At 38.3% G+C, this 22,505-nt stretch overlaps 1 protein-coding gene across 1 annotated transcript in view; it reads right to left on the bottom strand.

Annotated features, from left to right (window-relative positions):
• The window catches only part of LOC150085861 (uncharacterized), a 273,976-nt gene that overhangs the window by 88,033 nt on the left and 163,438 nt on the right, over window positions 1-22,505 (bottom strand). Inside the window, exon 6 of the mRNA XM_090374719.1 lies at window positions 2,629-2,815. Within this exon, the coding sequence (XP_090230845.1) occupies window positions 2,629-2,815 (187 nt within the window). The remainder of the gene's footprint in view (window positions 1-2,628; window positions 2,816-22,505) is intronic.

Below are 22,505 nucleotides of genomic sequence, written 5' to 3'. Positions count from 1 at the left end.
GGATAAAACATTTCCAACCCCACTGCATTAAGAAGGCTCAATTCAAGTGGACTCTATGCAAGGAAGCCAGTGGTTTGGATCCCATTAGCCACAAACCACCGAAGAGCTTGTCGAAGCTTGTGTCATGAACATGGGACTTGGAGCCCTGACAAATGGGGTACAGTTCCGTTCTCTGATGAGTTCCATTTTAGCCTACAAACAGATTTTAGATGTTATTTCATCTGGAGACAAGGAATGTGGTACCATCCCTCCAACATCAGAGAAAGGAAGAGTTATGGTGGAGGGGGAAGTGTTCTTGTGTGGGGTGTAACAAGGATCAACGGCCACACCCATGTGTTTTTGATAGGGATATTGTAACTGCACAGAGGTATTGAGAATAGATCCTCGAACTCTGTGTTATACTTTTTAGGGTTACGGTTGGCCCAGATTTTCTTTTCATGCATGACAAAGTGAGCCCACTGCTCTGTTCAATATTTATTAATGATACTGATGAAGGTATATCAGGCTTAATGTCTAAATTAGTAAATGATACAAAAGTTGTTAAAGTAGTTAATAACAGTAGTCAAACAACATATCTAGAAAAAAATAATGCAGACAGGCTGAAAACACACATAAGGAAAAAAAAAATTTAATTGAAAGATAGTTGCAGGATAAGTGTGTGGAAATTTGCTTTTAAACAGAGGGTATTTGATTGTTGGTACAAACTTTCATCTAGTGTTGTGGAAGTGGATGATTGAAATAAATTTAGGAAAGAATAGGGAAATTATTAGAGTGGTTGCATAGGTGATTTGTTTTGTTTTTTTTTTTGTTTTTTTTGCTGACAGCTGTGTAAGTTTACAACTAATCAAAAGCTCAGATTTGTTTAATTTATTTACAATTCTCATGGAATTTCTATATACACAAATTAAGTTTTGTATCTCAGCTTTTTACAACCTCCCTGCATACTTTTTTTTGTTGCTTAAACATGTTTTTCCTAGTGGAATGTTTGACCATTGGTGGTTTTTGTATTTATTTCAATGTGTTTTTTCTGTGCACAAGGTAATTATAGGTCAGATACCAATATTTGCTGAAGCTGCAAGTGTGATTTTGGCTCTTGTTACTAACCTGCATCATTCCAATGGCTCCCCTAACTACCTAAATTAGCAGAGTTTTTGCTAAAAGAATCTTCAATGCAATTAGCAAAAACTCTTGCACCTCCACCCTTGAAATGAATTCTTTACAAACAAATTTCTTCTATTAATTAGGGAAATCTATGGAAAGAAAAATTTCGCCTCTCTAAGCCTTGTACACTCCTGAAGGTTTTCATCATATATTCCTTCCTATCATGTCTGAGCAGAATTGCACATTAGAATATTTTATCCCTTCTTGCAACATTTTTCCTATAGTCCATAGAATGTTATCAAGCAATTGTAACTGGTTAATATTATCATATTATCATATCATATAGCCAGCACAATTTATTCCAAATGTTGCACACAATTTTCTTTAAACAACTTCTGAACACAGTGAGACTTCCAAGGTCCAAATACAAGGTTAACAAGAACTTCCTGAAAAGCATAATGGGTTAAGCTATTTTCTTGGGCTCCTGCACAAGAAATTTTTTGGAAGACTTCTTCTCATAAATATTAAATTCACAGTTTCAATATTTTCAGATGTTGATGAGGCGATTTTTTATTGTCTTATCGTGCAATATTACATAGATACTATTTTCACTCCTCATCTGAACTTTGACTGAACCTTGCTTATTAAGCTCCCAAACCTCAATGAGCTTTAATTTGCATCCTCTGCTGAATAATTAGCCACATTGCCATTCTTCACCATGCAATGAAAAATCTCGATTATTATGAATAATTTGCCATTTGTTTGATTAAAACCAATTAAAAAAAGAGAAGTCAATATGATCTTAAAATAACAAGTTACCCCCACCCTACAGAAACCATTTTAAGTAATCTGGAACCCAATGTCAAGCAGACGAATATGATCTTAAAATAATGAGTTACCCACACCCTACAGAAACCATTTTAAGTAATTTGGAACCCAATGTCAAGCAGACGAATCTGCCGGGATGGTAAATCAAAATAAAAACTCTACTCTCCCATAAAGATATCTCTGAAGTTAATGCATTTCTTTTTATTTATCGTGTCCCCCCAACACACTAATATAGTTCCTACTGATACTGATTAGATTGTAAAAAAAAAAGTATTAGGGTCACACAGAGACAGAAATCTCACTAACCCACTTTTCCTTTGTTTGTTTGTTATTTGGTTTTTAGGAGCATTAGCAACTAAGGCCATATTGCTCCAGGACTATGCGGTGGTCATTCCCTTGACCTTTCTGCATCCTCTGTATTTGGTGGTGACGGGCTCGAAACCCGGTCTAATCAAGAAACGTGTGCTATGCACTGCTGCTCCTTCCCACCTGGCTACGGAGGCGCCACTTTTCCTTTGTAAACCAAACTAAAATGCAAGAATGTTTAGGATTTCAAATTTTATAAAATGTTTTTGCATTTTTGATATATAAAACCTATATTACATTTTATTTAAATAAAATTTAATTGAAATATAGCATTAATCCCAGTTTTCAAGTAAACACAAAAAAAAAAAAAAAAAGGAAAAACTTTTATCCCACCTCATTTTCTAATTCTAGGTGTGAAGATGCAAAATCAGCAGCTGTGGTAAGTATTGAATGAATCCCAAAGGCAACCTGAGAGAGGGACATTGCTGCCAGTGTCAATTCAGCACCTTGGCTAAGTAGCATATCTCGAGCTCTTCCTTGAATGGAATCTAATTCTGTCTGAAGCAACTGTATCTGTAAACTAAATAGAATATACTATATATATATAAAATATATTTTATTCATTTTATTTTATATACATACATACATATATATATATATATATATATCCCATCATCAGATATATACACATACACAGGTTAGTTAGTTAGTTATTTGGTTTTTAGGAGCATTAACAACTAAGGCCATATTGCTCCGGGATATGCGGTGATCATTCCCTGACCTTTCCACATCCTCTGTATTTGGTGATGACGGGCTCGAATCCCAGTCTAATCAAGAAGCGTGTGCTATGCACTGCTGCTCCTTCCCACCTGGCTACGGAGGTGCCTACATACACAGGGTAGCTCAAAACTAAACACTGAGCATTTGTAAATTAAATTAAGCACTAGATATATTCAATTTCTAATTTAGAATGTATGTATTGTATTATAAATATTTTTAATACAATAATACTGTTAATTTAAAAAAAAGATTAAAAAAGTGTATTTTGTACTGCTATGTACTAATATTATCATGATTAAGTTCCTGAAATAATAAAGATCTTTTAATTTGAACAATAATAATAATAATTTAAAACAAGTGTTCCCAATAACTATTACAGAAGAAAAGACTACACTTGATGAAAATGATATATTTTTTGAATGAAAGAGAATGGGCCTGTGGCACTGGTTTTCATGGTTTCGAAGAAAATACAGCAGAGCCAGTGGAAGCTTGTTTGTTTGTTTGTTATTTGGAGCATTAGCAACTAAGGCCATATTGCTCTGGGATATGCGGTGGTCATTCCCTGACCTTTCCACATCCTCCCTATTTGGTGGTCACGGGCTCGAACCCCAGTCTAATTGAGAAGTATGTGCTTCGCACTGCTGCTCCTGCCCACCTGGCTATGGAGGCACCACCAGTGGAAGCAGTAACTAAAATAAATTTAATAAGTTTTAATACGACAAGTAGCTTTTGGGGTAACAAAACCTCTTCCTCAGCAAGAAAGGTACATACATGCAGAAACAAACATAACAAAACGTTAGGAATGGAATAAATTATACTAAATATGCTGTGCGTGATCAGATGACTGGGAGAGCGCATACATAGGGCTCATAATACCGGTCAAAATATTAATATCAGTATTTCAGTATTTTTAATTTAATTTAATTTTTTTTTGGAATACCGGTATTCCAAAAAAAAAAAAAAAAATACTACTGGAATTCATATTTTAAATCAAACTTTTATTACAATAATAAATATTCTAACAAAAATTATTAAACATACAGTTATTCTAAAAACAAAAAATATATACATATTTAAACTGCAATTTGGTTGTCTAAGCATCCACACTACCTGTCTGAATAAAGTGAGCTCTTAAGAAACATAAGCAATCAATAGTGTTATCATTTAAACTAGATCTAATTTTGGTACATATTTAATTAGAAGTAGAAAATGTCCTTTTGGATTCTGTGCTGGTTGGTGCTATTTTACTGACATAGTCGTTGATGAGTTGCAGTTTACTGCCCACCTTATTCCCTCATCTTCAAAAAATCTTATTTTCTGTTTGATGTTTTATGGCACTATATCTGTATTAACGAAAGAAAGGGACTGACGTTTAAGCTTGGTGAGGAAACCAAATCTAAGATGTGGGGGTTATTTATTTATTTATATTTCCCTGTACCTTAGTACTACCATCACTGGCCATTGTATGATTTTCTCAGCAGCTCCCCTCAAGCACTAAGGCCCACAAGCTACCTGACTGCATTAAAAAATCAGAATTTACAGGAGCTAAGGGATTTTCCCACAGTTTCTCATGAGCAATGACAAAAATATTATAAAACAAAAGTCATTTATCATACAAAACTACTTACAAGTATATACATAATTGGTATTCATTTACATCTAATCTATTAATTTTTCTCATTTAATCTGTTAATACATGCTATCATTTCCATAAAATTTCTCTCAATTAACAATATCAACTCTCTCTACAGCTGCAAACACTAAACTAATTCAATCTTAATCACTTCCTCATATTTCTCTTAATCAGCAATATGAATTCTCTTCACAACAGCAATCCATAAACTAAAATACTAAATACTTAATACTAAAAATTCCATATATATATACACAAACACACACACACACATATATATATACACATTTCTAATTGTTCGAATTTTTTTATTGTTACCTATTATTGGTGGTTTTTACATATAGGCATTAGTGTTCATACCATTCTGGTCATTAATCTAGCCTTGTTTAGATCATCTTAATTCTGCATGGCCTATACATATTAGGTTTAGAAGTTTAATGCTTAATGATAATGAATTTTCGTGACAAATTATTGATGAAAAATTTTTATCTGTAGCAAAAGGTGATTACTAGTTATTACTATTTTACATTTTTACTATAATACATTTTTGCATTCCATCACGTGGCCGTCAATCCCCTACATCGTCGGGGCTTTGAGTGGATTAACAGCCCTTTCGATGTAATGCCTTGTACTTACTTGTTTCTGTTTGTACCTATCACAGTTTTGCTATTTTAAGTTCCTTTTCTTTTGTTTAATTTCTAAAGTTCCTAGAATTTAAATTTTTGAATTTTTTAATTCCTTAATTATTGTTTGCATATCTATTTATAGTATTAATTAGTTTTTATTTTTTATGATCTCTTCAGCAAACTGTGATAGAGTACACAAAGCCCAATGGGTAAGAATCCAATATTGTTACATATTGGATACTGAGAAAATTTTGTTAATAACCAGATAATTTTTTAATGTTACGGGAAAAATTAATCTTGTTCTCACTTCTTTATGGGGTGAGTGCAATGCCTTGATTACCACATAACTAGTTACTATTAATTTTTGTAGAATAAATCCAGCTGACATTCTTGCCTTTCGTAAATTTTATACTGCCGATGTTTTGTTGTTGCACAGTAGTTGGAAATTTATGTTAATATGGCTTTGTTTTAATTAGAAAGTGCAGTTGATAGTAATGGTAATCAATTAAACAAAGCTTTAATTCTTTCATAAAAAGTGCAAGTATGGCTGAAATAAATTGCAAACGAGTGTAATATGAAGCCAGACTTATATTGAAAACAATCTTGAAAGCCACAATTATTTGTGGCCTCTGCAATTAAATATTCTACTCATTGTTACTATTAAAAAAAAAAAAAAAGGTTTTGGTTCATACAGTTTTGCATACTTCACCTATTTCATACAGAAATAAGTATAATCAAGCAGCATTCACTCAAATCACATTTTCTAACACTGATTTATGCACAGGATCAATACATTTTCTGAACTCCTGAGGTCCAAAACTAGGGGATGACTTAAACTCAAAGTCAACTTATATTTGAGTAGCTACAGCAGTGTTTCTCAATCTGGTGCTGAGGAAAATGAAAATAAAAAATAAAATAAATTAATAAATCCAAGTTTTATAATAAAAATTAATTCAAACAACAAATCTGTTTATTTATGCTATGTTGATCCGAGCACCTTCCAGAAGTCAATGTAACGTCGCATTTTGATTCCTAGTACCAGGTATGTTCACCTTTACTACACAAATAATAAGTGTATTATTAAATATACCCAACAGAAAAAAACTTCCCATTCATGAATATATACAAATGTCTTTCCCAGAACAGATAGCAAGGCAATCGGCCTATAAGACGACGGGTCTGTCCTCTCACGATCATTTCCCTTCAGGCGACGAGTCTGGCTTCTTTCCAACTCTGTGGAAACGTGCACTCTTCAAGGCATTGGTTGTACATCGACAACAATAAGTCAGGATATTGTCTGAAAAATTCCTTCAGGATCTCGGCTGAAATACTGTCAGTGCCAGGAGCCCTACAATTTCACATACTTCTCACGGCCTGCTCAAGTTCAGCCATAGTAAACACCCCAATGGATGTACCAGAACTACAGTAGTTCTGGTACATCTCCCCATCTGGTACATCTGCCGTCTCCCCATTGACGTTGTCAACGGGAAAAAGTGTATGAAGAACCATAAGCATCGCCTTGTTCCAGGTCTGAGTCTCGCTCAGTCCACTGAGAACAGTATGCTGGACCTGTTCAAGTCGAACCTTCTCCATCACTAACCAGTACGGCAGTCCCCAAGGGTTTGAGCTGCCTTTCTCAGAGACAAAATCCTGCCAAGCCTTGCGCTTGCAGTCTCGAATCGCCTTAATATAGTTCCTTTTTGCCGTTGCATAATGCTCCCAGTAGCTGGCAAGGTTTAAGTAGACCGAACGTCTGGCTCTCTGAAACTTTCTGCGAGTCTGATTGACAAGGCACCTGTCTGCTCAACTCCCTGCACCACCAGGGAACAGACGTCGTTCTATTCCTTCCCCTCCTCATGGATGCATTGCAAGCCCTCTGAAACAAATCATTAACTAAAGCAGCTCTTTGGGCCGCCAGGCTACATCGGCAGTACGTTGTTTAAGACTGACTTACACTTTCTCCAGTTAACGGTACTCGCCACAAACCTATCCATGTTACAATTTTCAGTTCTGCGTTCAAAAGGATGGATCTCGCATCGTAAGACCCTGTGATCACTAGTCAACCAATCGGTCTCCATGGACCAGTACAATGTATACATTTTTTTATTTTTTAACACAACTGTATATACATTCTCAAGATATCTTAATCAATTTATATACAATATTAATCAATTTATATACAATATTAATCAATTTATATACAATATTAATCAATTTATATACAATATTAATCAATTTATATACAATATTTATATACAGATTTAAATACATGCTCTTATAAATACTGTAGTCTTTCTGTACATTGATTGTGTGTGTCCCGATATGAAGGGTGGCTCCTAGACACAAGCCCATCTCCACCTTTTACTCCTGAGAAAGCTCAGAACGTCTGCAAAACAGGCCTGAAAAAAAAGAGCATTATGTCAGGCCATTTCGCCACCAGGGATTAACTAACACCTGGATCCACCATTCTCTATGTGTGCTGTAATGCACAAATCCTGCACCTTTAGCATTAGCATTAGTAGAGGCATTTGATGCAAGAAAGCAAGCTTATGCAGCATCAGCCAAAAAAAAAAAAAAAAACCCACTTCCACTTCACCCCTCTGTTCGTTCAAAATACCTGTCCAGCTGAGCCTTAAACTTATTTAGGCTATCAACCTCCACCACAAGGGATGGAAGTCTGTTCCACCAACCAACCACCCGCTGGCTAAATCTTGCACCATTAGCATTAGTAGAGGCATTTGATGCAAGAAAGCAAGCTTATGCAGCATCAGCCAAAAAAAAAAAAAAAAACCCACTTCCACTTCACCCCTCTGTTCGTTCAAAATACCTGTCCAGCTGAGCCTTAAACTTATTTAGGCTATCAACCTCCACCACAAGGGATGGAAGTCTGTTCCACCAACCAACCACCCGCTGGCTAAAGGCAAATTTCCGCACGTCTATCCTACATCTGTCTTTCCTCAGTTTGAATTTATGCCCTCTCAGGTGATTTTTCTGAGCTAGAGGAAGAATCCCATCAGCATTGAGCATGCTTAAACCATTCAAGGCTTTATACACCTCTATCAGATCACCTCGCTGGTGCCTAGTCTCCAGACACTGTAATTTGCAAAACTTAAGCCTTTCTTCGTAAGAGCACCCCTTTGTTCCATTCACTAATCTTGTTGCCCTTCTCTGTACTCGTTCCAGCAGCTCTACATCCTTCTTGAAATGAGGTCTCCAGACCTGTATACAGTACTCTAGGTGTGGCCTGACCATCGCCTTATACAATGGAATAATCACCTCCTTATCCCTGCTGGAAAAATTCCTGTATATCATTGACAATACTCCATGAGCTACTCTTGCAGCCCGTCTGCACTGCTCAGAGAATTTCATATCTGCCTGCACAACCACCCCCAAGTCCCTTTCATTCTCTACCACTGTCAGTGTAGTACCACAGAGTTGATACGTTGCTCTGGGGTTGCTGTTTCCCATGTGTAGTACTTTACATTTATCAATGTTAAACTTCATTTGCCACCTCTCAGCCCATCTGCTCAACCTTTCCAAATCCTGTTGCAGCAGCATAGTGTCAGTAGTGTCCTTGACAACCCTGCCAACCTTTGTATCGTCTGCAAACTTGGACATTAAGCCCGATATACCATCATCAATATCATTTATAAATACAGAAAACAATAATGGACCCAACACTGAGCCCTGAGGGACTCCACTAATAACATCAGTCCACGATGAGCAGTGTCCATTGATTACCACTCTCTGTCTTCTCCCCCTCAACCACCCCTTTATCCATATCAGCAATTTGCCTCCAATGTCACACTGCTCCAATTTGTGTAGCAGTCTTCCATGTGCAACAGTATCAAAAGCCTTTCTAAGATCCAAGTATATAATATCAAAGTTATTCCCTGCAACCAGTTCTTTTGTGACTGCATCATAGTATCCAATCAAGTTGGTCAGGCAAGACTTCCCCTTAACAAAACCATGCTGTGTCTGAGCTATAACTGAAGTCTTGTCTAAATGATCCTGCAGTGCTTCTTTAACCAGTGCCTCCATTAATTTTCCTGGAACAGAAGTTAAGCTCACAGGTCTATAATTACTTGTGTCAGCCTTTGATCCTCCTTTGTGAATTGGGGTCACATTTGCACATTTCCAGTCTATGGGTACCTTCCCTGAGTCCAAGGAAGCTCTCATAATTATGGCTAAGGGTTTGCTTACTTCCTTTGCTGCCTCCTTTAATATAACTGGATAGATCCCATCCACCCCGGGTGCCTTTCTTGTGTTTATCTTCAACAGTTTCTCCTCCACTTTACTCCCAGTTATTTCAAGATTCTGTAGCTTACTGCTAGAGTTGAATACACCTCTGGCATTCCCCTCGCTGAATAACTCCTCATGTGTGAATGTCGATGCAAAATATTCATTTAGTTTGTTAGCTACCTGAGCAGGATCATCAACAGTTGACCCATCAATATCAAGTGGACCAATCTGATTCATCCCCTTCCTTCTAGAGTTTACATAAGTAAAGAACTCTTTGCTGTTTTTCTTTGCATCCCTTGCCAAGGATTTCTCGTAATCTGCCTTCGCCTGCCTAACCTCCTTTGTAACTTGGTTGCATATCAACTTGTATCTATCATAGGCTTCTGTGTCATGTGTTAATTTGTATGTATCCCATGCATTTTTCTTCTCTGCCATATGCCTCATTAGTTCATCTGACAACCATTTTGGCCTAAACCTTGAACAATATTTCTTAGTTGGTATGTAAAGCCTAGTAGCTTCCAAGATAAGTTCTTTGAATGCTTCCCATTTTGAATTTGCTGTTGGTAACATCATCAGTTGGTCCCACTGTATAGAATTTAAATGCTGTCTCAGTCCATCGTAGTCGCCTTTACGGAAGCAATAACCCTTCCCTTTACTCCTAATGGTAGTTACCTCTTTGAGTAAATCCCACTTCAGCACACTGTGATCACTGCCACCTAGTGGTTCATTTATCTGCAGATTCTTAATGCATGAAGAATCACTGCTGATAATCAAATCAAGAGTATTACTCCCTCTAGTTGCCTCCCGAACATGCTGATGTAGAAAACAATCATCCAATAAATCCACAAAAGCCCTGCTAGTGTGTGAGTAACCAGCCCCCAAATTCCAGTCAATATCTGGGAAATTAAAATCTCCCATTATAAGACACTCTGATTTACTGGCCCACTCTATTTCTCTGTACAGTTCCTTATTATACTCATCAGAGTCATTAGGCCTATAGCACACTCCTACTCTCAATTTTGATCTCCCAATGTTTATGTCACACCAAACTGACTCCACACTACCGGAAGTAGTGCTATACTGGTAGGTGCCAGCAATCCCGCCCCCAAGGCTGCCCAAACTTGGAGGCCAGCGAAAAAAAAAAAAATAAATAAATAAAAAAATAAAAATAAAATAAAAATTTTCCAACTAAGAACAATGTACACTTGTTGAACAAAAGCAACATTATACAATTATTTACATGTAAATAGCAAATACATACACTTAGAATGACATTAACTTAACACTTAGAAACATTAACATTATCTCCACTTTAGAGTCCATCTACAAATGCAAGCCTGCAATTGGGTGTCCAGGAGCAGAAGATCATCTCGCTGTAGACAAGAAACATCCTATAAAGATGACATTACACGAAGTGTTCTGTCGTCAAATGTGCAGCACTTCCCTTAATTGGTATCCTGCAATAGATTTCTTAGCTCCTGTCTTCTTTTAAAAACTTTGGCCGAGAATTCCTGAAGCAAAGCAAAGATGTCCCACCTCTGAACCAAGAGAGGTAAATTATTCTCCGTGAGGTTTGGCAACCTATTTAGTAATTCCTGCCTGTCTGAAGTATACAGTCCGCATTCAAGGATGACATGTCTCCAAGATTTCACCTCACCGCACGAACAGTAGGGGTCAGGTTCTAATCCTCTTTCAAATAGTTTGGCCCTTAAGCCATGTCCAGTGATTAAGTAACTCGTGGTCATGGTGGGAGCAAACCAAGACGACACCCTCCTGTCCATTGCAAAGCTTACGGCTGGAATGAAGCCTCTTGTAATGGTTCCATACTCACTCAAATCCCAACGTTGCTGCCAGCAATTCACAAGCTCGCTCCAATTTCTACGTTTTTCCTCCTTTATGTTGTTATTTGGATTAGAGGTGATATTCAATATTTGTAACGCCCTTCCCTTCTTTAAGTTATATACAATACCTCGGAAAATAATGTGTAAATCCAAGGGGATGGTACCTGCAATAACCTGTAAGCCATTTGTCGACACTGTCCTTGGAGCACGTATAACTGTAAGCAACATTGTACGTTGCAGGGACAGAAGCTTGGCTTTAGTTGTAACCTTGGTAGCAGCCGCAAACCAAATACCAGCACCATAATCTACAATGGGAAGAAATATCGTCTTGTAGTACAATACCAGAGTTTTTTTGGATAAACCCCATTCCTTGCGGGAAATTCTAACAACTGCAGCTACGAACTTTTTGATTTTTTCATTGATTTTAGTGACATGTACATGAAACCTGAGACGATCATCTAAAGTTAAACCCAAATACTTGGTGTTTTGTACATATGGAATTTGAGTACCATATAGGGTTACCTTTGGCGGCCTTCCATAATCGAAGTGGTGTTTAAACACCATGAAATTGGTGTTTAAACACCACTGCCACTAAATTATTCAAAACTGACTGAATTTTTTGTTCGAGAATTTGTCTTGATCCTCCCTGCACCGCCAAGTCATCTGCATATGCAACTTTGATGAACTCATCGCTATCCTTCGTGAGCCACTGGTCTAGCACTGCATTCCAAAAGAGAGGTCCCAAGACTGAACCCTGAGGGCATCCTCTTGAAACGGTAGTCGTGTATGATAAATGCTTTGCACATACTCTAATTTGTCGATCCTTAAAGTAAGATCTGAGGACTCTGAACAGGTAGTCATAACACTTTGCTAGTTGCAGTGACCTGAGAGCACTCTCCCACCAAAGGGAATCGAAAGCGCCCTCAAAGTCAATAAAAACAGCAAGATCATATTTGCTGTTTGCCTCCTGAATGTAAGTCAGCAGGGTTAAGATTGCGTCCTCAGTGGAACGTCCTTTTTTGAATCCAAACTGGCAATCAGAGGAGAGTTTATGTTCTGTAAATAATTTAAAAATCCTTGGGGCAATCATCCTTTCAAATAATTTGCCAAGATTTGCCAATAAAGAGATTGGCCTGTATGCTCTGGGGTTTGTTTTTGGCTTTCCCGGTTTATGCAAGATTTTTAAGAGCGCAAGCTTCCATTCGAGAGGGAAAAGCCCTTCCAGCAGGCATTTATTAAATAAGTTTAATAAAATCTCAGGGAAGAATTCATAAAATTTTTCAACTACTTGATTCTCAATGAGGTCAATGCCAGGACATTTTTTATGGTTCAATTTAGCTACTGCAGCACCTAGCTCAAGCATATTAAAAATGGCAGTTTCGGTTGTCCCCTTATATTCACGATTAATGCGTCTAATTTCCGCTTGATCAGGGCTGTCCATAAACGGCAAATCTTCCGGAAATAGGCTACTCACTATCCCTTCGACTGTAGATTCCCAATCCGAAGTTTCTTGATTCTCTCTAATTATCGTGTTGTAAATTTCACCACACAAAAGTTTATTTCTTGAAAGCTTATAAATTATACCCCAAGGGTTAGCATTTCCTGTTTCCTTCACCAGACGTTGCCAACAATTTTGCCTGCTATCAGCAATTGCTTTATGGTACCTCTTCCTCAAGTCTCTGTAATCATTTTTCAAAGCCTGAGTGTCTGCGTCCGATAGATGCCTATTCCTTTCGTATGCTTTTCGTGCTTGTTGAGTTTGTTGTCTCAATTCAGCTAGTGCCGAAGACCACCATGGGACAGAAGTTCTTCCTGTCTGTTTTCTTTTCGTCGAGTAGGCCATCGCTTGATATAAATGATATTGAACCAGAAAAACATATTCTTTTGCTGTTAAGGTGTTAATGATTACTTTGTCATCTCCATTAAAAATTGTATTCAGATATTCACGAAACTTGGTCCAGTTCACCCTGTCCATCCGAAAACGCCTTAAATCCCTTATTGTTATATTCACTTGCCTATCTTCCGGTAAAATCGAGAAGGTGATTGCTCGATGATCACTATTAATTAGATACGGATTGACGTCCCAATTTTGCACCCTATCCACCAGATTAATGGAGGTTAAAGTAGCATCTATATTAGATTCACCATTTGTCGTCGAGAATGTATATGGTTTATTTGGCAAGTTCTTTACACAGAGATTATGATCCAAGATCAGATCAACCAACTGCTCGCCTCGAGCATCAGAAAAGCCGCTGTTCCAAAGTGTAGACTTAGTGTTGAAATCTGCTGTAATTAGTAAGTTTTTAGCTGAAAATCTGCTACATACCCTGTCAAGTCTGTGTAAGGCTGGCTGAATATCTTCTGAGGGAGGAAAATACTGGGAAACCAGATAAAACGACTGGTCCCTGGAGGAAACCAGGATACAAACTGTGGTAGCAGAACATTCACTTGAGATAGTTGTTATTACTAGTTCACTGTTAAAGATAATTATGGCGGCCTTGGGTCGATCGTCACTTGAGGCAATAATCCTTGCAGAAATTGGATATCCTATAACTTTATACGCTGAACCCCCTACCTGAGAAGAGTAATACGGTTCTTGCAAGCATACAATATCAAACCCCAGATCATCAGCAGCTTTCCTAATCTCGTCCGCCGCTGCACGAGATCTTTGCCCATTAATTTGAAGAATTTTTATTTCGCCGTATTGCAGGTTAACACTTGTTGAATCAATTACTGTTGTATTATTCATGTCTGGTTCTTCGGTCTGTCAATTCAACAGCTTTAAGATACTCAGGGCATTTATTATCCCTGACCGAGTGATTACAATCCCTACCTCTACGTTTACAATTAACACACTGAGGTGGTTCCTCCTTGTGAATACAGTCAGAAAAAACATGGCCTCCACCCCCGCAGTGGCCACAAGATACAGCTTTATGGGAACAGAACTGCGCACTGTGACCATATCCCAGACATCTGAAGCATTTGCTTACAAGTGTAAACTTACGAAATCTATGTGACGTGAAACCTAGATAGATTTTGTCACTCTGAATCACGTGTCCCATAAGGCGTGGGCTGAAACCAATAACCCAATTGGTCACTCTGGTTCCGGTGCCAGAGTTAAATCTGAATGTAATCTCATTCTTAACTTCCTCCTGGCTAAAACCAAAGTCTTTTAAATTTTTATTAATTAAAACCTCCAAAATATCCTCCTTAGAATATTCCTTCGGGACACCGTAGATCAAAATTTTAGGATCGGACAATCTGGGTTTTTCTATCGATAATCCTGCTTTTTTTAATGCAGAAGCACTTGAGATCTTCTTGGCATCATCAGGATTTGTTGTCTCTAACAACACACCTTTATTTCTCAAAAGACGTACACCCTTGATTTTCATGTCCTTGTGATCTTTTTTAATCACTTCAGTAACTGCCTTCCTGATATCCTGGCTAGACGCCAGGGAAGATTCTGCTGAGGGCCTAAGTATTAGTATGTTTTCGGAATCAGAGATCCCACTTCCGGAATCCATCCTATCTTCACCAGCAATTGGTCTGCCCGAAGAAGCTGCCACCTCCGCTGAAGACGTTAGCAGTGGAATCTCTGTTATTTCAGGAGTCTGTCTATTTCGCTTTGTACCACCACGAACAACTTCTGAAAAAAGTCTTATGAGGATGTAGATCACGTTGGATCTGTATCATCTTGTCCAAAAGACCTGCTCTGATTTCCAATTCAGATGCTTTGGTCTTAAGTCGTTCATTGTCAATTAAGATTGCGGTGGTAACTGCCTCTAGATCCGCCCATAGACTATGAATGCGGTTAGAGGCAGACTTAGTTATCTTGCTAGAATCCTTTGATAGAAACTCTCCCAGAGCTTTCCTGATTTTGGCAACCGTCGCATATACAATTGAAGCATTCAAAGACCCACCCAGGTCCAATCCCTCTGTTAGAGAAAGATCTTCAGAAGATTCTGTTGGAATCGAGTTACTATCGACAATGACCATCGGCGGCTCAGAAGCCAACGAAACAGAGGGACTCTCCTCCACCACAATGTTTTTATCTCCTCGAGCTTGAGTAATTCTAGGAGTTTTCTTCCCCCTGCACCCCTTTTTTTTCTTAGATGAATCCGTAGACTCTGATCCAGAAGAATTCTCAATGTCAATATCTCGTGTCAGTATCCTAACTTGGTCATGGTCCAAGTCAGTATCCATGTCAGATAAGTGTAGGCAAAAAAAAAAAAAAAACCACATGACTATTGTCTATCCTCTTGTTCTAAACTTGTCTTCTCAATCCTAATAGGATACTCATTAGTACCCTAAAGACAGAGTTATATCAATATGTCTATCTTTAATATGTATTTCACTTATCCAGCTGGATGGAAAGTGGAAGGGAAGTTCTGAAATCTTCGAAAAGCAGTGTCTAGATCTCAGTCCCTAATAGCCTGAGGGCGCCAGAAAAATTCTTGAAATTAAGTATTTTTATAAGATCCTCACCTACCAATAACGGGGTCCCAAGGACCAATAAATGAGGAGAAATATCAACTTTAAGATTGAGAAATGATAGCCCAAACAAGCCCACAATGTTATCCAACAGAAGGCTTAAGTAAACTAATGAACAAACGATATTAAGTCAAAATACTGCGATGGCGCTAGTAAATGTTTTCCGTCTCCATGACTAATTTCAAAAAATGGAATATTTCAAGTCGCCATTATCATCCATACAAAGTCTATGGGATAATGGTATCTCTATGGGAGATTTCAGTGATATATGTATAAGCACTATGCAATGCAATGTACGACTATGAAATCAATTACTCAGTTTGTAATATAATCTCATGCAAATAATTCCACAACCCCACGGTCCCAACAACCAAAAAATCACCTATGAACTCACCACAACTTTAACTTCTAGGAAAACATATTTACACATAAGGGGGTTGTCAATGAACGCATTAAATATCTCAAAAAGCAGGAGCACATTCACTACACATGAGCCACACTGGACGATACAGCACCCTCCTAGTACAATGTATACAGAAAGAACAGACAGGACCAGGGGGGGGGGGTGCTTCAGTTAAGAAGCATATAAAATCTAAGGGAGTGCATCCAGTTGACATGGGTAGCCAGAGCAATGCTGAGTCAGTAAAGTAAAGGTTCCTGCAGGTTGGACAGAGACTAAAACTGGATTTACAGACACTTGAATTGAGGACATTCTATGAGGATATGTTTTATTGTTAGTTGGGTCTGACAGAAGGAACACTGAAGAGGGTTCACTTCCATAAGCAAGGACAGATGAGTTGTATAGGAATGACTAATTCAGAGTCTTCCCAGAATCACTTCTTCTTGCCTGCTTCTCCTGAAACTAGAAGTCCACAGATGGTTCTTTTTTAACCAGAAGAGTTTATTATTGATTTGAGTTTTCCACAGTTGAGACCATTGATTCCTACATATTGCTTTAACAATGGATTTAAAATCAGTATATGGCACTTTCAGATGACAGAATGATCCACTGTCAGGATGTTTAGCAGCACGATCCTCACATTAATTACATGGGCTGCCAACATGACCAGGGATCCAGTACAAGGTGACCAAATGGTTGGACATTTGACATTGATATAATCTAGATCTTATCTGTTTCAGAATGGAATGGTGGAAAGAAGTAGTACACTGAATGGCGGTGACGGCACTTAAGGAGTCTATATATCAGAGCTTGCATGAAATGCTGTTTGCTTATATTATCTAGGGCTAGTTTTATTACATACAATGCTGCGATACAGATACTGCATTCAGTAGGAAGAGACACAGATATTGAGAAGGTAGAAGAAATTGCTGAAGCCTTTACAGCTTTATCTGTTTTGGAGCCATTAGTATAAATATGTAGTTTCTCTGAGTTTTCTAAGACGTGGGCTTCATGTAGCTGCTGAAAGTTGTTTGGCAGGGAGCCTTTTTTCCCATCTCAGAAATAAATTATCATAAAGAGGTGAGAACTGAATTCAGGGAAGTTCAGGAGTAGCAACATCTTTCAGGATATGCTGGAAGTTAATTTTCCAACATCTTTCAGGATATGCTGGAAGTTAATTTTGGGTTCATTTGCCTCAATATGCAGTCTGTGGACCTGAGCTGTTCTGAAGACCCCCATGGCTATCCTTAGGGCACTATGCTGAATAGTATTCTGACGTAACAAAGAACTGTTCCTTGCGGAGTAACAGACAGGAGATCCATAATCTAAGTGGAATGAATTAAAGATTTATACAGATGTGAGAGGGAGTGTTTCAGCACCCCAGGACTTAGTGGAGACAGCTCTTAAGTTCAATTTTATTAGAGATGCCATCCAAAGGTAGGCTATATGAGTAGCAAAAATAAGTTTATTATCTAGATATAAATCCAACAAAAGAAATTTGTTGGTAAGGGGAATTTTAAATATATTTCAGGATCCAGATGCAATTTCCATTTTTTTCAGAAATGAATTGCAGTTGATTTCTTTTCTGTTAAGGAATAGCCACTCCATTGCACCGACAATTCTATTCTGGCTATGGAAAGTTGAAGTTGCCTTTCAATGGCATTGATAGTCTGTGACTGTCAAGAGATGAGGTCATCAGCAAACATATATGATTCAACTGTATTTATGTCAAGTGTCATATTTGTAATTCTTACTGTAAATAATGTTGCACTGAGGATGGAACCCTGTAGTAAACATTCCTTTTGTTCAAATGATTTGGATAAACTGTTCATATATCCAAATCAAAAAAATGATTTGGATAAACTGACCTGGAATGTTCTGTAGTGTAGGAAGCTTGTATAAATTGTAGTAACTGCCAGTGGTGTATTCAGGCAGGAACGCGTCAGAACTACGTTCCGGTACGTTTTTCTAAATGTCATAATAGAAAATCATTAAATTTATACATCTAATATTATGAAACAATGGCATAATTAAAGGGGTGGGAGAAATAATATCTATTTTACCCATTGCTACTAAAAGTATATATTAATAGTAATCTTTAAAATTAATAGATTTCTTTAAAAATTATTTAAAAACAAAATATAAATTTCGCAATGAAACTTGAACATTTCTTTTGCTGATGTTACGAGGCAGTATTAGGCAGGTGGGAGAACTGCTAGCTGGGGGATACAGACTAAAAGGTTAACAGTGGTCACAGGCAGAGGCAAAAGTGATTCTTGCACTGCTTCTATTGGAATGAACAGCACCATGGAAAGCAAGGCAATGGAGATTTCCAGAAGTCATAGTGGAACAAATAAATACATGGGCTGTGTTAGGGTAATTCAGAGTAGAAACAGGTGCATGTATACTTACATGAACACCAATTCTAGGAGTATAGTTAATAAATTTGATGAGCTTGAAGTGGTAGTCAAGACAACAAAGGCAGATATTGTTAGGATATCAGAAACGTGGGGTCACACAGATATAAGCAGTGCAGAATTGGAATTTTGGGAGTATAATGTGTACAGAAAGGATAGATGGGAGAGAAAGGGAGGAGGGCTATGCTGTTAGTTAAGCATTAGCATTCGTAGAGGCATTTGATGCAAGAAAGCAAGCTTATGCAGCATCAGCCAAAAAAAAAAAAAAAACCACTTCCACTTCACCCCTCTGTTCGTTCAAAATACCTGTCCAGCTGAGCCTTAAACTTATTTAGGCTATCAACTTCCACGACAAGGGATGGAAGTCTGTTTCACCAACCAACCACTCACTGGCTAAAGGCAAATTTCCGCACGTCTATCCTACATCTGTCTTTCCTCAATTTGAATTTATGCCCTCTCAGGTGATTATTCTGAGCGAGAGGAAGAATCCCATCAGCATTGAGCATGCTCAAACCATTCAATGCTTTATACACCTCTATCAGATCACCTCGCTGGTGCCTAGTCTCCAGACACTGTAATTTGCAAAATTTAAGCCTTTCTTCGTAAGAGCACCCCTTTGTTCCATTCACTAATCTTGTTGCCCTTCTCTGTACTCGTTCCAGCAGCTCTACATATTTCTTGAAATGAGGCCTCCAGACCTGTATACAGTACTCTAGGTGTGGCCTGACCATTGCCTTATACAAGGGAATAATCACCTCCTTATCCCTGCTAGAAAAATTCCTATATATCATTGACAATACACCATGAGCTACTCTTGCAGCCTGTCTGCACTGCTCAGAGAACTTCATATCTGCCTGCACAACCACCCCCAGGTCCCTTTCATTCTCTACCACTGTCAGTGTAGTACCACAGAGTTGATACGTTGCTCTGGGGTTGCTGTTTCCCATGTGTAGTACTTTACATTTGTCAATGTTAAACTTCATTTGCCACCTCTCAGCCCATCTGCTCAACCTTTCCAGATCCTGTTGCAGCAGCATAGTGTCAGTAGTGTCCTTGACAACCCTGCCTACCTTTGTATCGTCTGCAAACTTCGACATTAAGCTTGATATACTATCATCAATATCATTTATGAATACAGAAAACAATAATGGACCCAACACTGAGCCCTGAGGTACTCCACTAATAACGTTAGTCCACGATGAGCAGTGTCCATTGATTACCACTCTCAGTCTTCTCCCCCTCAGCCACCCCTTTATCCACAGCAGCAATTTGCCTCCAATGTCACACTGCTCCAATTTGTGCAACAGTCTTCCATGCAACAGTATCAAAAGCCTTTCTAAGATCCAAGTATATAATATCAAAGTTATTCCCTGCATCCAGTTCCTTTGTGACTGCATCATAGTATCCAATCAAGTTGGTCAGGCAAGACTTCCCCTTAACAAAACCATGCTGTGTCCGAGCTATAACTGAAGTCTTGTCTAAATGATCCTGCAGTGCTTCTTTAACTAGTGCCTCCATTAATTTTCCTAGAACAGAAGTTAAACTCACAGGTCTATAATTGCTTGTGTCACCCTTTGATCCTCCTTTGTGAATTGGAGTCACATTTGCACATCTCTAGTCTGCGGGTACCTCCCCTGAGTCCAAGGAAGCTCTCATAATTATGGCTAAGGGTTTGCTTGCTTCCTCTGCTGCCTCCTTTAATATAACTGGATAGATCCCATCCACCCCAGGTGCCTTTCTTGTGTTTATATTCAACAGTTTCTCCTCCACTTTACTCTCAGTTATTACAAGATTCTCTAGCTTACTGCTAGAGTTGAATACACCCCTGGCTTTCCCCTTGCTAAATAACTCCTCGTGTGTGAATGTCGATGCAAAATATTCATTTAGTTTGTTAGCTACCTGAGCAGGATCATCAACAGTTGACCCATCGATATCAAGTGGACCAATCTGATTCATCCCCTTCCTTCTAGAGTTTACATAAGTAAAGAACTCTTTGCTGTTTTTCTTTGCATCCCTTGCCAAAGATTTCTCGTACTCTGCCTTCGCCTGCCTAACCTCCTTTGTAACTTGGTTACAGATCAACTTGTATCTATTATAGGCTTCTGTGTCATGTGTTAATTTGTATGTATCCCATGCATGTTTCTTCTCTGCCAAATGCCTCATCAGTTCATCTGACATCCATTTAGGCCTAAACCTTGAACAATATTTCTTAGTTGGTATGTAAAGCCTAGTAGCTTCCAAGATAAGTTCTTTGAATGCTTCCCATTTTGCATTTGCTGTTGGTAATATCATCAGTAGGTCCCACTGTATAGAATTTAAATACTGTCTCAGTCCATCGTAGTCGCCTTTACGAAAGTAATAACCCTTCCCTTTACCCCAAATGGTAGTTACCTCTTTGAGTAAATCCCACTTCAGCACACTGTGATCACTGCCACCTAGTGGTTCATTTATCTGCAGATTCTTAATGCATGAAGAGTCACTGCTGATAATCAAATCAAGAGTATTCCTCCCTCTAGTTGCCTCCCGAACATGCTGAAACACACAAAATCTAAGGAAGTGCATCCCATTGATGTTGGTGAACAATACAATGTTGAGTCTGTTGGGTGTGAAATAAGAACTGTTATTTGTTATTTGGTTTTTTTTTTAGGAGCATTAGCAACTAAGGCCATACTGCTCTGGGAATATGCGGTGGTCATTCCCTGACCTTTCCGCATCCTCCATATTTGGTGGTGACGGGCTCGAACCCCGGTCTAACCATTGCCTTATACAAGGCAATGGTTAGACCATGTGCTACGCACTGCTGCTCCTTCCCACCTGGCTACGCAGGCGCCGAAATAAGAACTGGGAAAGAAAAAAGAGTAGTTGTGTGTTATAAGCCTAATGAATATGATGAGTATAATAAGCAATTGTGCAGGGAAATAGTGGGCCAGTAAATCAGAATGTCTTATAACAAGGGATTTTAACTTTCCAGATATTGACTGGAACTTGTAGATTGGTCACTCGCACACTAGCAAGACTTTTTTGGATTTACTGGATGACTGTTTTCTATAGCAGCATGTTTGAGAGGCAACCAGAGAGAGTAATACTCTTAATCTGATTATCAGCAGTGATTATTCATGTATTAAGAATTTGCAGATAAAGGAACCACTGGGTGACAGTGATCACAATGTACTGATATGGGAATTACTTAAAGATGTAACTACCACCAATGCTAAAGGGAAGGGCTTTTGCTTTCATAAAGGTGACTACAGGGATCTCAAACAGTTTTTAAATTCTGTACAGTGGGATCAACTGATGATGTTACCAATGTTGAATTCTAAATGGGAAGCATTCAGGAACTTAATTCTGGAGGCTACTAGGCTTTTCATTCCAACTAAAAAATACTGTTCAAGGTTCAGGCCTAAATGGATTTCAGACGAATTGAGACTCGTGGCAGAGAAGAAAAATGTATGGGATGCATATAAATTATCAGGTGACACAGAAGCCTATGGCAGATATAAGCTTGTCTGTAATCAAGTCACAAAGGAGGTTAGGGACGTGAAGGCAGATTACAAGAAATATTTAGCAAAGGATACAAAGAAAAACAGCAAAGAGTTCTTTATTTATGTAAACTCTAGAAGGAAAGGGATGAATCAGATTGGACCACTTAACATAGATGGGTTGACTATTGATGATCGTTCTCAGGTAGCTGATAAACTAAATGAGTATTTTGCATCTACATTCACGCAAGAGGAGTTATTCAATAAGGGGAATGCCAGAAGTTTATCAAAATCTAACAGGGAGCTAAGTGATTTTGTAATAACTGAGAGCAGAGTGGAGGAAAAATTGTTGAAGTTAAAC

The sequence above is a fragment of the Mastigoproctus giganteus genome, chromosome 5 (genome assembly GCF_048544385.1).
Source record: "Mastigoproctus giganteus isolate SK-2022 chromosome 5, ASM4854438v1, whole genome shotgun sequence".
NCBI lineage: Eukaryota > Metazoa > Arthropoda > Arachnida > Uropygi > Thelyphonidae > Mastigoproctus > Mastigoproctus giganteus.
The sequence above is the reverse complement of the archived record's forward strand: the minus strand, read 5'-3'. Positions and strand labels throughout refer to the sequence as shown.